The sequence below is a fragment of the Salmo salar genome, chromosome 14, assembly GCF_965601325.2.
Source record: "Salmo salar chromosome 14, fSalSal1, whole genome shotgun sequence".
Classification (NCBI taxonomy): domain Eukaryota; kingdom Metazoa; phylum Chordata; class Actinopteri; order Salmoniformes; family Salmonidae; genus Salmo; species Salmo salar.
In genome coordinates, this window is record NC_138304.1 from 92,247,872 (window position 1) to 92,264,494 (window position 16,623).

At 41.1% G+C, this 16,623-nt stretch overlaps 1 protein-coding gene across 5 annotated transcripts in view; it reads left to right on the forward strand.

Annotated features, from left to right (window-relative positions):
• LOC100380667 (cytoplasmic dynein 1 intermediate chain 1) overlaps positions 1-16,623 on the forward strand; it is a 127,549-nt gene that overhangs the window by 1,279 nt on the left and 109,647 nt on the right. Inside the window, exons 1-7 of one of the 5 annotated variants that reach the window (XM_014142838.1) lie at positions 8-295; positions 1,146-1,267; positions 2,131-2,245; positions 8,486-8,633; positions 9,903-9,953; positions 14,691-14,750; positions 15,291-15,412. In XM_014142838.1, the coding sequence (XP_013998313.1) occupies positions 1,160-1,267; positions 2,131-2,245; positions 8,486-8,633; positions 9,903-9,953; positions 14,691-14,750; positions 15,291-15,412 (604 nt within the window). In that variant the 5' untranslated portion in view covers positions 8-295; positions 1,146-1,159. Of the gene's footprint in view, positions 1-7; positions 296-1,145; positions 1,268-2,130; positions 2,246-8,485; positions 8,634-9,902; positions 9,954-14,690; positions 14,751-15,290; positions 15,413-16,623 lie in introns of those variants that run through there. The other 4 variants (XM_014142842.1, XM_082961272.1, XM_014142843.1 and 1 more) reach the window with 4 other exon arrangements.

Sequence of the window (16,623 nt, forward strand, 5' to 3'; positions counted from 1 at the left end):
CATTGCACCGATAGGTGGAATTTCCTCCTCTCTTCCTGAAGGATGCTGCATCATGCACATGTTTTATCTTTTATTTAGGTCATCTGGCGCGAATATGCTTGATTTTAGCCACTGACAGTAATATCATCTGAACTGAAACGACCTCTTTTCACCATACATCCGACGTTTGTTGGTTAAATATCATTAGAGGATAAATAATGTGGTGATTTGCCGGGGGTGTAGCAGGCGCGTGATACAGCATCTTTCTTTGCAAGTGACACATCATCATCAGCATCCATAGGGAAAGAGAGATCAGGTATGACAAGTCTTTACGAGGAAATATAATGATTTATTGCATACATTTGTAACATGTGTGTCATTTGTGCTCGTGTAATTGCTATTTTGCTGGGTGTTTCTCTGTATGGCTTTGGATCGTGGGAAGAAGAGGCGCATTGAAAAATGACGTAACGTTAATTGCTAATAATACCCAATTTATCATTACCTATATGTGGTGTGTTAAAGGGGAAAACGCAATTTTCTCCACTCCTAATGGGTACAGTAGTGGCATCTTATGCATCTTATGCATTGTCAATTTGGTACCAACTGCGTCTGTTCATTTGAATTGTATTGTTTTGTGTGTATTTCAATAAAGTGTTTCTTTATTTTATCCTCCACTTTTGTTCATTACCTATTTATTCGGCTGTATTCCCTCCTGTCTGCTTAGCCAAGCAGGATTCTCAATAATGCTATTTACATCACACAACTGTACTACAATAAGTACATTGCATGCAGTTGGAAGTGTTTCAGATCCAAACCTGGCAGTTGTGGGAGTATCAACTTGATACAATGCCTTCCTTATGGTGTCATTGTCCTTTTACTACAATTCAATATTCAGATTTTAAGTGTTACCAAATTAGCCAACCTTTGCCCTTGCATTGGTGATGCCTTCAAGTGAAGTATGATTATTTGGTATTGACCCTACCACAATACATTGATAGGGAGATGCAGGTAGATGATGGACTTATTTATCCCCTGAATTGTTATGGATGATGTATCATGTTACAGGCCAAACAGGAAGGAACTTAATGACCCAGGGCCACACCCAGTAGCAGTTCTCTAGTGTTGAAGGTACATTGCATCCTTGTGTGACATTTCTTCTTTCCCAGCTCAATAGGAAACAATGGCGGACAAAAGTGACATAAAAGCCGAGCTAGAGCGCAAAAAGCAGCGCCTAGCTCAGATCAGGGAGGAGAAGAAGAGGAAGGAGGAGGAAAGGAAAAAGAAAGAGGTAAGGTGGGATAAAAATGAGTAGACACACTCTGTCGTGCTCATCCCTGTCTGTCCGACTTGAGCTGAGCCATAGACATCATGCTAATATCCTATTACAAAGCTAATATACTACGTGTGTGTATGTGTGTGTATGTATACCTGCTGAGATGGCAGGTAGCCTAGTGGTTAGAGCATTGGACTAGTAACCGAAAGGTTGCAAGATCAAATCCCCAAGCTGACAAGGTACATAGCTGCTGTTCTGCCCCTGAACAAGGCAGTTAACCCACTGTTCCTAGGCTGTCATTGTAAATAAGAATTTATCCTTAACTGTCAAATAAAAATATACACCACCTGCTCTTTCAATAACAGACTGACCAGGTGAATCCAGGTAAAAGCTATGAACCCTTTTTGATGTCACTTGTTAAATCCACTTCAATCAGTGTAGATGAAGGGGAGGAGACAGGTTCAATAATGATTTTTAAGCCTTGAGACAATTAAGACATGGATTGTGTATGTGTGCCATTCAGAGGGTGAATGAGCAAGACAATAGATTTAAGTGCCTTTGAACGGGGTATGGTAGTATGTGCCAGGTGCACCGGTTTGTGTCAAGATCTGCAATGCTGATGGGGTTTTCACGCTCAGCAGTTTCTCGTTTGTATCAGGAATGGTCCACCACCCAAAGGACATCCAGCCAACTTGACACAAATGTGGGAACCATTGGAGTCAACATGGGCCAGCATCCCTGTGGAACGCTTTCCACACCTTGTAGAGTCCATGCCCCGATGAATTGAGGCTGTTCTGAGGGCAAAAAGGGTGTGTGTAACTCAATATTAGGAAGGTGTTCCTAATGTTTGGTATACTCAAGAGTATGTGTGTGTACAGACAGAGACGCAGCAGAAGGCTGAAGCTGCCCCAGTGGACTCCGACTTGGACCGGAAGCGCAGAGAGACTGAGGCCCTTCTACAGAGCATCGGCATCTCCCCAGAACCCCCACTAGGTACACAGACACACAAACTGCACAACTCATTAGTTAAGGATGAGCTCCTCAAACAAAGCTATAGTTAGCGTTTCTGTGGGGCAGAAACCATAGAAATAAGAATGAAAAGAAAGGGCATCTCCATTCAAGTCAATGATGGCATAACAGGTAGACTGGCAGCCATTTTGAGTGTACCCATGCCAGGAAGTAAAATCAAGAAGTTTACCCTTCAATCTGTGCTGTGATTTGTTGAGTCAACTCAACTGAAATTACAAAAAATACATTCCATTTCATGAGCCACATCAGTTAGCATCATTTTAATGAACATTCTACATTACCATGGCAATCCAGCATCAGTTGATGCAGTATAACATTCCAAAAATGATTGGAAATGTTATACTGTGGAAATGATTGCGTCACAATACCAGGCAGCCATTGCGAGTGTATCTATGAATTTACGAGTCAATTACCAGCGTTACAGCTTCCAAGTCTGTTCTGTTCATTCTTATTTCTATGGCAGAAACCATCATCATATAAACTCAGCAAAAAAATAAATGTCCCTTTTTCAGGACCCTGTCTTTCAAAGATAATTCATAATAATCAAAATAACTTCACAGATCTTCATTGTAAAGAGTTTCCCATGCCTGGTCAATGAACCATAAACAATGAATGAACATGCACCTGTGGAACAGTCGTTAAGACACTAACATCTTACAGACAGTAGGCAATTAAGTTCACCGTTATGAAAGGACACTTAAGACACTAAAGAGGCCTTTCTGCTGACTCTGAAAAACAGCAAAAGAAAGATGCCCCTGGTCCCTGCTCGTCTGCGTGAACGTGCCTTAGGCATGCTGCAAGGAGGCATAAGGACTGCAGATGTGGCCAGGGCAATAAATTGCAATGTCCGTACTGTGAGACGCCTAAGACAGCGCTACAGGGAGACAGGACGGACAGCTGATCGTCCTCACAGTGGCAGACCACGTGTAACAACACCTGCACAGGATCGGTACATCCGAACATCACACCTGAGGGACAGGTACAGGATGGCAACAACAACTGCCTGAGTTACACCAGGAACGCACAATCCCTCCATCAGACTGTCCGCAATAGGCTGAGAGAGGCTGTACTGAGGGCTTGTAGACCTGTTGTAAGGCAGGTCCTCACCAGACATCACCGACAACAACGTCGCCTTTGGGCACAAACCCACCGTCGCTGGACCAGACAGGACTGGCAAAAGGGGCTCTTCACTGACGAGTCGCGGTTTTGTCTCACCAGGGGTGATGGTCGGATTCGCGTTTAACGTCGAAGGGATGAGCGTTACACCGAGGCCTGTACTCTGGTGCGGGATCGATTTGTAGGTGGAGGGTCCGTCATGGTCTAGGACGGTGTGTCACAGCATCATCGAACTGAGCTTGTTGTCATTGCAGGCAATCTCAACACTGTGCGTTACAGGGAAGACATCCTCCTCCCTCATGTGGTACCCTTCCTGCAGGCTCATCCTGACATGACCCTCCAGCAATGCCACCATCCATACTGCTCGTTCTGTGCGTGATTTCCTGCAAGACAGGAATGTCAGTGTTCTTCCTTAGCCAGCAAAGAGCCCGGATCTCAATCCCATTGAGCACGTCTGGGACCTGTTGGATCGGAGGGTGAAGGCTAGGGCAATTCCCCCCGGAAATGTCGGGGAACTTGCAGGTGCCTTGGTGGAAGAGTGAGGTAACATCTCACAGCAAGAACTGGCAAATCTGGTGCAGTCCATGAGGAGGAGATGCATTGCAGGACTTATTGCAGCTGATGGCCATGCCAGATACTGACTGTTACTTTTGATTTTGACCCCCCCCCCCCCCCCCTTTGTTCAGGGACACATTATTCGATTTCGGTTAGTCACATGTCTGTGGAACTTGTTCAGTTTATGTCTCAGTTGTTGAATCTTGTTATGTTCATACAAATATTTACACATGTTAAGTTTGCTGAAAATAAACACAGTTGACAGTGAGAGGACCTTTCTTTTTTTGCTGAGATTATATGGTGAGCTGTAATGGAACAAACATACACTACCGTTCAAAAGTTTGGGGTCACATAGAAATGTCCTTGTTTTTGAAAGAAAAGCACATTTTTTATCCATTAAAATAACATCAAATTGATCAGAAATACAGTGTAGACATTGGTAATGTTATAAATGATTATTGTAGCTGGAAACAGCTGATTTTTTAAGGGAATATCTACATAGGCGTACAGAGGCCTATTAACAGCAACCATCAGTCCTGTGTTCCAATGGCATGTTGTGTTAGCTAATCCAGGTTTATCATTTTAAAAGGCTAATTGATCATTAGAAAACCCTTTTGCAATTATGTTATCACAGCTGAAAACTGTTGTCTGATTAAAGAAGCAATAAAACTGGCCTTCTTTAGACTAGTTGAGTATCTGGAGAATCAGCATTTGTGGGTTTGATTACAGGCTCAAAATGGCCAGAACCAAAGACCTTTCTTCTGAAACTCGTCTGTATATTCTTGTTCTGAGAAATGAAGGCTATTCCATGCGAGAAATTGCCAAGAAACTGAAGATCTCGTACAGCGCTGTGTACTGCTCCCTTCACGAACAGCGCAAACTGGCTATAACCAGAATATAAAGAGGAGTGGGAGGCCCCGGTGCACAACTGAGCAAGAGGACAAGTACATTAGAGTGTCTAGTTTGAGAAACATACACCTCACAAGTCCTCAACTGGCAGCTTCATTAAATAGTACCCGCAAAACACCAGTCTCAACATCAACAGTGAAGAGGCTACTCCGGAATCTGGCCTTCTAGGCAGAGTTGCAAAGAAAAGGCCATATCTCAGACTAGCCAATAAAAATAAAAGATTAAGATGGGCAAAAGAACAGACACTGGACAGAGGAAGATTGGAAAAAAGTGTTATGGACAGACGAATTGTACGTTTTAGGTGTTTGGATCACAAAGAAGGACATCTGTGAGATGCAGAAAAATTTAAAAGATGCTGGAGGAGTGCTCTGTCAAGCATGGTGGAGGTATTGTGATGGTCTGGGGGTGCTTTAGTGGTGCTAAAGTGAGAGATTTGTACAGGGTAAAAGGGATCTTGAAGAAGGAAGGCTATCACTCAATTTTGCAACGCCATGCCATACCCTGTGGACGGCACTTAATTGGAGCCAATTTCCTCCTACAACAGGACAATGACCCAAAGCACAGCTACAAACTATGCAATAACTATTTAGGGAAGAAGCAGTCAGCTGGTATTCTGTCTATAATGGAGTGGCCAGCACAGTCACCGGATCTCAACCCTATTGAGCTGTTGTGGGAGCAGCTTGACCGTATGGTAGGTAAGAGGTGCCCATCAAGCCAATCCAACTTGTGGGAGGTGCTTCAGGAATCATGGGGTGAAATCTCTTCAGATTACCTCAAGAAATTGACAACTAGAATGCCAAAGGTCTGCAAGGCTGTAATTGCTGCAAATGGAGGATTCTTTGACGAAAGCAAAGTTTGAAGGACACAATTATTATTTCAATTAAAAATCATTATTTATAACCTCGTCAACGTCTTGACAATACAGTGCCTTGCAAAAGTATTCATCCCCCTTGGCGTTTTTCCTATTTTGTTACATTACAACCTGTAATTTAAATAGATTTTTATTTGGATTTTATGTCATGGACATACACAAAATAGTCCAAATTGGTGAATTGAAATGAAAAAAATGACTTGTTTCAAAATATTCTGAAATAAATAAATAAAGGAAAAGTGGTACATAATTAGTTAAATAAAGTCCACCTGTGTGCAATCTAAGTATCACAGGATCTCAGTATATATATATATATATATATATATATATATATATATATATATATATATATATATACTGAGATCATGTGACACCTGCAACACCACTAAGCAAGGGGCACCACCACCATGAATACCAAGGAGCTCTCCAAGCAGATCAGGGACAAAGTTCTGAAGAAGTACAGATCAGGGATGGATTAGAAAAAAATATCCGAAGCTTTGAACATCCCACAGAGCACCACTAAATCCATTATTAAAAAATGGAAAGAATATGGCACCACAACAAACCTGCCAAGAGAGGGCCGCCCATCAAAACTCACAGACCAGGCAAGGAGGGCATTAATCAGAGAGGCAACAAAGAGACCAAAGATAACCCTGAAGGAGCTGCAAAGCTCCACAGTGGAGATTGGGGTATCTGTCCATAGATCACTTTAAGCAGAGCTGGGCTTTACGGAAGAGTGGCCAGAAAAAAGCCATTGCTTAAAGAAAAAAAAAAGCAAACACATTTGGGGTTCGCCAAAGAGCATGTGGGAGACTCCCCAAACATATGGAAGAAGGTACTTTGGTCAGATGAGACTAAAATGTAGCTTTTTGGCCATCAAGGAAAATGCTATGTCTGGCGCAAACCCAACACCTCTCATCCCCCCGAGAACACCATCCCCACAGTGAAGCATGGTGGTGGCAGCATCATGCTGTGGGGATGTTTTTCATTGGCAGGGACTTTGAAACTGGTCAGAATTGAAGGAATGATGGATGGCGCTAAATAAAGGGAAATTCTTTAGGGAAACCTGTTTCAGTTTTCCAGAGATTTGAGACTGGGACGGAGGTTCACCTTCCAGCAGGACAATGACCCTAAGCATACTGCTAAAGCAACACTTGGTTTAAGGGGAAATATTTAAATGTCTTGGAATGGCCTAGTCAAAGCCCCGACCTCAATCCAATTGAGAATCTGTGGTATGACTTAAAGATTGCTCTACATCAGCGGAACCCATCCAACTTGAAGGAGCTGGAGCAGTTTTGCCTAGAAGAATGAGCAAAAATCCCAGTGGTTAGATGTGCCAAGCTTATTGAGACATAGCCCAAGAGTCGTGCAGCTGTAATTGCTGCAAATGGTGGCTCTACAAAGTATTGACTTTGGGAGGGTGAATAGTTATGCTCGCTCAAGTTCTCTTTTTTGTCTTATTTCTTGGTTGTTTCACAAGAAAAAATATTTTGCATCTTCAAAGTGGTATGTTGTGTAAATCAAATGATACAAACCCCCTAAAAATCCATTTTAATTCCAAGTTGTAAGGCAACAAAATAGGAAAAATGCCAAGCGGGTGAATACTTTCGCAAGCCACTGTAATTCTTATTCATTTTGCAACTTATTTCATGTATGTTTTCATGGAAACAAGGACATTTCTAAGTGACCCCAAACTTTTGAACGCTAGTGTATGTTCTGTTCTTTTATCTACATACAGTATGTGTGCTTGCTACTGTTGCAACAAGAGTGAATTTGTCGTTGTACTTTTACACATCTCAAATATCAAGTGTTTTTGTGTGTTTGTTTTTTTACACATGATCATTACTTGTTTCTCATTACTTGTTTCTCAAATACACTTTTCTATTTCCTCACAATGTCTATTGCAAAATAAATTGAAATATTTTTGAATTCACATGTGAGAAAATCTTAAAATATCATACCATTCATTTAATTTCTGTGATATTTCGCCCTCCATCATGTTATGCACATTCTCTCAAATATTATTTCTAACAATTTCATACCTTTACCATTTCATCTTAACTTTCCCATGTTGTTTGTTTTATTTTTTTCCTCTTCTGTGGTGCTACATGTATCTTGAACCTAAATGGGTTCTTTGGCTGTCCCCATAAGAGAACCCTTTGAATAACCTTTTTTGGTTCCAGGTAGAACTATTTCCACAGAGGGTTCTACATGGAACCCAAAAAGGGTTTCTCCTTTGGGGACAGCCGAATAACCCTTTTAAAATCCTTTTTTCTAAGAGTGTAGTATTTTTTGAGCCCTTTATCTATGCCCAGGAGTTTCCTCAAGACCATGATATTGAGGTGGAGTTGTTGTATGCAAATAAATGTGGAGAACATCCACATTTTCACATTGAAATGATGGGCTTAATAACAACAGTTGAAAACATACTGTATCTCACTACCCACATACTGTACGTTTAAAAAGGTATTTGTCAGTGTTCTCTAGTGGTACAATATTGTAACAACACCCTGATCGCAACATGACCTTGTGGTTGTTGTACAACAGTGGCTTTTGCAATGAAACCTTACAATGACCAATGAAAGCCATGATTGCTTTGACTTGAATGGTAAATGAGGAATCCATTTGACTTTCTGTCCCCTTTGTGTTTTCATTTGATCATTCTTTTTTATCACTCATTTGCTTTCAACCATTTCACTCTGTTTTTTCTTTCGGCCACCCTCTGTCTCTCTGGCATTGCTTGGGTTGACCAGTCCATCCGCTGCAGCCTTTAATGTTGGATACGTGTTATTTTCATTATTTAGTCCCGAACCCCATGTCCCCATCCAAATCAGTGAGTCGACACAGCACCCCCAGTGAGACGGGAAGTCAGGACTCAGCCGATGGGGCCGCAGCCGGCAGGTAGGCAGCCATCTTGTTTATGACTGTTATTATACTTTATTATAACATATGGTTGAGTTGGAGTTACTGACCCAGACTAGGACCAGGGCAAGAGCGACTGGAATATTGCTGAGATGATAATATAATGAGTATGATGCATATCATCCAATACATCAGGGATGTTCTCTGAAAGATTATCATTGACTGTTTAGATTCAGTAGTAATATACATTTGTTTTTGTTTTCAAAGCAACTTTTAGATTCTTGTTTGTAATGAAAAGCGCTATATCAGATCAATATATTATTATTACTATAGTATTCCTGTAGTATACTAGTGGCCCTTTGGCTGTGTCCCCTGGCTTAAATATGCATCATATGATGCATCAAGGCAAGTCTTTGCTCAACTAAAAGTGCTTTATCTTGACTGCTGACATGCACCATTTTGGGAGATTTTATTTGGACTAATGGTCAAACATTTGTTAGAGTAATATTCCTTTAATGGAATGGTGGTTGTAGTTAAGTGACAAAACACTAAGCATACAGTTTATCTATGCTTCTAGCTCTCTTACATATCTCTCTTTGTCTCTTTGTATGGGATCTGCAGGTATAGGTAAGGACCAATGTCAGTGAGGGTTGTTGTTGGATGTTGTGTCTTGTAGCTGTGGGTTTTGATACACTCTGTCACTGTCATTTATCTCATTCTATCATGACATAAGCACAACTAGCAAAATAACATTTAATCTCTAAACTGTGTGATGTGAATATCATTCAGACTCAGATTTGATTTGCCATATCAAAACTCGTCCCAAGTTACTTTAATTATTTGGGAAAGATAGTTCTTTAAATGGATAACTTTTCAGAGAGCATCCTTGGTGAGCCACAAAATGTCCTGTACATGCTAGAATGCTCTGTAGATATCAACTTGATGCACATAATTCAACTCTCACTTCTCTGAAGAACATAGCCTCCAGGCTATGCTCCCAGGCGTCATGCTGTGGCACTGCTGCAACCCATGTGTCATACATGCTTATGTGTCATCATACAGTAGCTGACGTTCATCTCATTCTCACAAACCAAACCAGCACTGATGACTAAATGCGACTGTGTTCTATCCGGTCCAATTGTGTGTACTGAATCAGATATCTGACACTGAGAAGGACCCCCAGAACCTCAATAGAGTACAATCCCCCTCAAGAATTGAACTCTATTGTCCCCATCAGGCATGGTGTGTTGGTCATCGTGACGGTGTCCCATGTTGAGTGTGTTCATTTATGACTGTGTCCCCTCTCAGGTCAGGGTTGTCTGGCGTTAGTAAGCATCAGGCACAGGCTCAGAGCGACAGGTAAGCATTTTCTACTCAGAGCAAGGAATGCTCAAGCCCAAGTTTTTCGGCCACAGACAGGACACACAAACAGACAGACAGACACAGTGATACAGATAGACAGTGAATGTTATGGCAGGTGTGTTTCTGTCAGGCATAAAAAGCTACAAAGGGTTGTTCTTTCCCACTTGGGTGACTGCTGCCTGACACCTGCTGTTTCCCTAAACCACTGGCTTGAAAGATTTCCACTCGCATGATTCAATAGAAGTCATTTCTCTGTGACAGATCTGACAAAACAGTCTTTTAGGGTGTCATCCCAGTTAAGACAGTCGGGACGAGTGACGCGGTTGACGCTTTACCGCGCTCTACTAGCATTGTGCATCTGTTAAAGTGGTAATGGGCATGTTCACCATTCCTGAAAGGTACAATTGAGAAGTTTAGCGGGTCAAAAATGCTAGCTACCCTGTCACAATTTGCACTTTGGGAGATGACTTTAGAGAAAGCTCCAGTTTGTTTATAAGCCACCCTGAATGATTGCCCCACAAACAAAAGCAAGCACAGCTTTATCACTAAGCATATACTGTATAAACAGAATATATTCTTAATACATGACATATGGGTGTTCTATATGTCATAGAACTGCTTTCATACAGTATACTGAATGTGATTGTGTACATGTATTGTGACTTGGGTATACAGTATGTGAAGATGCATACATTGTGTGCTGGTTCAATGTCCTGTATTGTTGGCACATATGAAATACAACATATCTGTTTGTAAAGCTATATATATGAAATATGGAAATACAATGTATCTGTTTGTAAAGCTACTGTGTATATATATATATATATGAAAATACAGCATCTGTTTGTAAAGCTACTGTATATATTTATGAAAGATGGAAATACAACATCTGCTTGTAAAACTATATATATGAAAGATGGAAATACAACATATGTTTGTGAAGCTATATACAGTACCAGTCAAAAGTTTGGACACACCTACTCATTCAAGGGTTTTTCTTTATTTGTACCTTTTTCTACATTGTAGAATAATAGTGAAGACATCAAAACTATGAAATAACACATATGGAGTCATGTAGTAACCAAAAAAACTGTTAAACTAGTCAAAATATATTTTTGATTCTTCAAAGTAGACACCCTTGCCTTGATGACAGCTTTGCACACTCTTGGCATTCTCTCAACCAGCTTCACCTGAAATGCTTTTCTGACAGTCTTGAAAAGTTACCACGTATGCTGAGCACTTGTTGGCTGCCTTTTCTTCACTCTGCGGTCCAACTCATCCCAAACCATCTCAATTTGGTTGAGGTCGGGTGATTGTGGAGGCCAGGTCATCTGATGCCGCACTCCATCACTCTCCTTCTTGGTCAAATAATCCTTACACAGCCTGGAGGTGTGTTGGGTCGTTGAAAAACAAATGATAGTCCCACTAAGCACAAACCAGATGGTATTGTGTTACGAATCCCTTTGGCCCTGCAGTCTAGGGGGGATGGAAACGAGACCCGTAACATAACTCATGCAAATTATAATAGTGAAAAGGAACAGTGAGAACAAAAACCACAGATAACTTAAGTCTACCGTCAAACACTAAGGGTTTATTGTTAAACACACGGTAAAGGGGGGCGGGAAAAGGGGCTGAGCTGGACCGAAGGAAAGAAACAATCATCCAAAAACCCCTAAGCTAGACTACCTGCTTGAATAACCGCTAGCTAAACTAACCAGTGAAATACAGTGGGTGTTCCGCCCAGTTCTAACTAGGGTATTTAGAACACGTTTACCTACGGGTAGTGTATGCCCGTGGGCGACTTGTCTTGGTACCCCCTTTTCCCACCAACAAACAAACAGGCATGCACCACAACAAAACAATACTCACAGGTACCGGACAAATGTGACATTTCGGTGCAAAACAAAAGAGAGATCAAGCTTACAAAGAGAGAGGGAGAGAGATAGTGATGGGGACACAGAGAGATTGAACGACAGAGAGAGTGCGCAACAGAGAGAGTGCGCAACAGAGAGTGAGCTCTAGAGAAAACAACTGACTGGCTTTTTAAACCAAGGGAAATGGGATGTGATAGGGTATGAGAAAAGGAGCAGGTGTCTTCTGATTAGCGACTGATTGATGACTGATTGGGGAATGATGATTGCCACCTGTGAGGGCAGAAGGAGAGAAAAGAAATACACACACAGGATACATACACAGGATACCTGTATCCGTAACATATGGCGTATCGCTGCAGAATGCTGTGGTAGCCATGCTGGTTAAGTGTGCCTTGAATTCTAAATAAATCACAGACAGTGTCACCAGCAAAGCACCCCCACACCATCACACCTCCTCCTCCATGCTTCACGGTGGGAACCATACATGCAGAGATCATCCGTTCACCTACTCTGCGTCTTACAAAGACACGGCGTATGGAACCAAAAATCTCAAATTTGGACTCATCAGATCAAAGGGCAGATTTCCACCGGTCTAATGTCCATTGCTCGTGTTTCTTGGCCCAAGCAAGTCTCTTCTTATTATTGGTGTCCTTTAGTAGTGGTTTCTTTGCAGCAATTCGACCATGAAGGCCTGGTTCACGCAGTCTCCTCTGAACAGTTGATGTTGAGATGTGTCTGTTACTTGAACTCTGTGGAGCATTTATTTAGACTGTAATTTCTGAGGCTTGTAACTCTAATGAACTTATCCTCTGCAGCAGAGCTAACTCTGGGTCTTCCTTTCCTGTGGCGGTCCTCATCAGTTTCATCATAGCGCTTGATGGTTTTTGCGACTGCACTTGAAGAAATTTTCAAAGTTCTTGAAATGTTCTGTATTGACCGACCTTCATGTCTTAAAGTAATGATGGACTGTCGTTTCTCTTTGCTTATTTGAGCTGTTCTTGCCATAATATGGACTTGGTCTGTTACCAAATAGGGCTATCTTCTGTATTACATTTACATACCACCCCTACCTTGTCACAACACAACTGATTGGCTCAAACGCATTAAGAAAGAAATTCCACAAATGAACTTTTAACAAGGCACACCTGTTAATTGAAATGCATTCCAGGTGACTACCTCATGAAGCTGTTTGAGAGAATGCCAAGAGTGTGCAAAGCTGTCATCAAGGCAAAGGGTGGCTACTTTGAAGAATATTAAATATAGAAAATATGTTGATTTGTTTAACACTTTTTTGGTTACTACATGATTCCAAATGTGTTATTTCATGGTTTTGATGTCTTCGCTATTATTCTACAATGTAGAAAATAGTAAAAATAAAGAAAAACCCTGGAATGAGTAGGTGTGTCCAAACTTTTGACTGGTAGTGAATATGAAAGATGGAAATAAAACATATCTACTTGTAAAGCTTCTGCACTGTTACACTATGTTGCACAATATTGCACTATGTTGCATTATGTTGCACTATGTTGCACTATGTTGCATTATGTTGCACTATGTTACACTATGTTACACTATGTTGCACTATGTTGCGTTATGTTGCGTTATGTTGCATTATGTTGCACTATGTTGCACTATGTTGCGTTATGTTGCGTTATGTTGCATTATGTTGCACTATGTTGCATTATGTTGCATTATGTTGCACTATGTTGCACTATGTTGCGTTATGTTGCATTATGTTGCGTTATGTTGCATTATGTTGCACTATGTTGCACTATGTTGCGTTATGTTGCGTTATGTTGCATTATGTTGCATTATGTTGCACTATGTTGCGCTATGTTGCGCTATGTTGCGTTATGTTGCGTTATGTTGCATTATGTTGCACTATGTTGCACTATGTTGCACTATGTTGCGTTATGTTGCGTTATGTTGCGTTATGTTCCATTATGTTGCACTATGTTGCATTATGTTGCATTATGTTGCACTATGTTGCACTATGTTGCGTTATGTTGCGTTATGTTGCATTATGTTGCACTATGTTGCATTATGTTGCGTTATGTTGCATTATGTTGCATTATGTTGCACTATGTTGCACTATGTTGCGTTATGTTGCGTTATGTTGCATTATGTTGCACTATGTTGCATTATGTTGCATTATGTTGCATTTTGTCCAACATAAGAGGGATCGTTTTATATTTGTCAAACCATTTGGATTTTGAAGAACAGATAAATCATATTTCTATTATTCTATACATAGTTATTAAACCATTTTCATATTACCATGACATTTTGTTCAAATATTGTAAATTGTCCCACCATAATTTCATATTCATCAAATAGATCTTCTGATATTTTCCAAGAATCTATAACAGGGAGATAGATAGATACACATTAAAACCTAAACATTTTCCCCATTGAATTACCAAGCTGTCATGTCCCCAATAAGTGATTGTTTGTCCTGTGTGTCTCAGTGTCCTTGCATGTGTATTTGTGTCTAAAGTTATTCTGTTAGGCGTGTGTGTGTGTGTGTGTGTGTGTGTGTGTGTGTGTGGTGTGTGTGTGTGTGTGTGTGTGTGTGTGTGTGTGTGTGCGTGTGTGTGTGAAGTTGTGGTTAGTTTCAATTCCGTTTCAATTCAGGCAATCAAGGAATCAATTTAAATTCGAAATCAAGAATGGAAAAATCCTAATTGAAAAGAGGATTTGGAATCTCAAGTAATCTCCTGATTCAACATAATTGAAATGAACTGAAATGTACCCCAACCCAGCTCAATATGTGTTTATCTGTGGGTTACTGCTGTGGCTCACCTCCTAACCTGGCATGTGTTTTCCCTCCCTCCATTGCGCCCCCTGCTGCCCACCCGAGGACCCTGCAGTGGGACACTGACCCCTCTGTTCTGCAGCTGCAGGATGACTCCGAGCTAGGGTACATACCGGTTCCTCTCCTCTCTTTCCTTCCCTTTTTCCTTCTCTCTATCCTTACTCCTCTTGGGGTGGTGTGTGGTTCAATCAGAGAAGGGCTGTCTGAACACCGGGGGGGGATTCAGAGATGTGAAACAAGCAGATAGAAATACCATGAATAGAGCTGACTTGAGTCCTTACTCTACATGTCAGATTGGCATGGCTGTTCTACTCAATATATTTCTATCTGAATGTTCCACAACATTATGCCCTACTGAATTAAGCCCTGATGAGGTACTGCAGACGGGAAGGACTGAATCACCATATTAAATGTCTCAGTGTTTTATGCATGAATGTACCAGTGTGTGTGTGTGTACCGGTGTGTGTGTGTGTGTGTGTGTGTGTGTGTGTGTGTGTGTGTGTGTGTGTGTGTGTGTGTGTGTGTGTGTGTGTGTGTGTGTGTGTGTGTGTGTGTGTTGGTCAGCAGTGCTGACGTGTGTAGCATGATGTACTACAGTACCCATAATGCTCTGTGACCCACTACTTCCTGTCTCACTCCGTCCAGGCGCAGGATGCATAGACTGGGGGCGTCTAAGATCACACAGGTGGACTTCCTACCCAGAGAGGTGGTGTCGTACTGCAAAGAGACTCAGACGCCCATCACTGGCACTACCCATCTGTCTGACGGTGAGTGTGTAAGGTGTGCGTGCGTGTGTGTGTGTGTGTGTGTGAGTATTTTATAATCAACATAACACAGCACTATCGTTCTCTCGATTGCTCCCTCTTTACAACATACCCTCTAAAAAAACAATAACAACAACACATACTCTACAGTTGAACCCTTTTCACATTTTTTATGATTACATTAAAACCATCTGAAAACAGAGAAGTCCACATTGATCTGATTCCCATTACTGTCAGATGGGCTGTAGGCCTTACTGCCTGGCTTGATCCACAGTCTGTAAATCTGTAGTGATTTATATCCATTTGACCGACACAGCCCTCCATTTGCTGAGAGAGGGAAGGAGAAGAAAATGAGAAAGAGCAGAGAGTGAATGAAAGACAAGGAGAGAGAGAGCAGGAGGAGGCTTTTTTTAAGAAGAGATGCCTGGAATCAGAGAGAACAGACACCGCATTGACTTCCAGCTCTAAGTAGATGCAGAGTGACTGTCTGGGGGTAATACAAGATGGCTGCCGCTGTCAGAGAAGAGGAGCATCACCTGGAATGGTGGCTGTATCTGTCTCTTTCTGTGTCTCTGTCTGTCTCATCAGACTAAATTAGAACTGAGACACTACATTTGGATTCTGTTTAGTCTGGATATGGTTTGAAAGAAAATGTTTTGGAATATTTGATACATTTAATGTGAAAATGGTCAGTTTAATTTAATTATACTTGTTTGATAAAGTGTTAACCTTTTACTGTGGTGGGCTAATTCAGGGTCAAACAGAGCGTTTCTTGGTAATCTTAAAATAATCTACTTTGAAAGAAAAGTATACACCTCACACACATGGTTATGGGCTTAAAAAAGAAGACACCTGTACCATGTCAGATATAGAGTGTAAATGTACTACATTTGTAAGTTTGCTTCCCAATATTACACTTTATATACACAGAAGACTGAAATATAACAAAACCGCTTGACATAGAAACACAGGATTTTCAGCGTTTTTTTTAACATAATGTTTATTAATTATGAAATTATGAAAAATATGAATAACATTCCACCCATGGGGCCAAAGAGGGTGCGTTTGGTCATTGACTGCAGGAAAGGGCTACTTTGTTATAGATATCATTTTTCATCATTCTCAGCACAGTATTAATGTGGCTAGGGATTCAGGAAATGATTGGCTTCCACATAATTTCACATTCACAACTAAAGAAGTTGGTTTAGCTAATG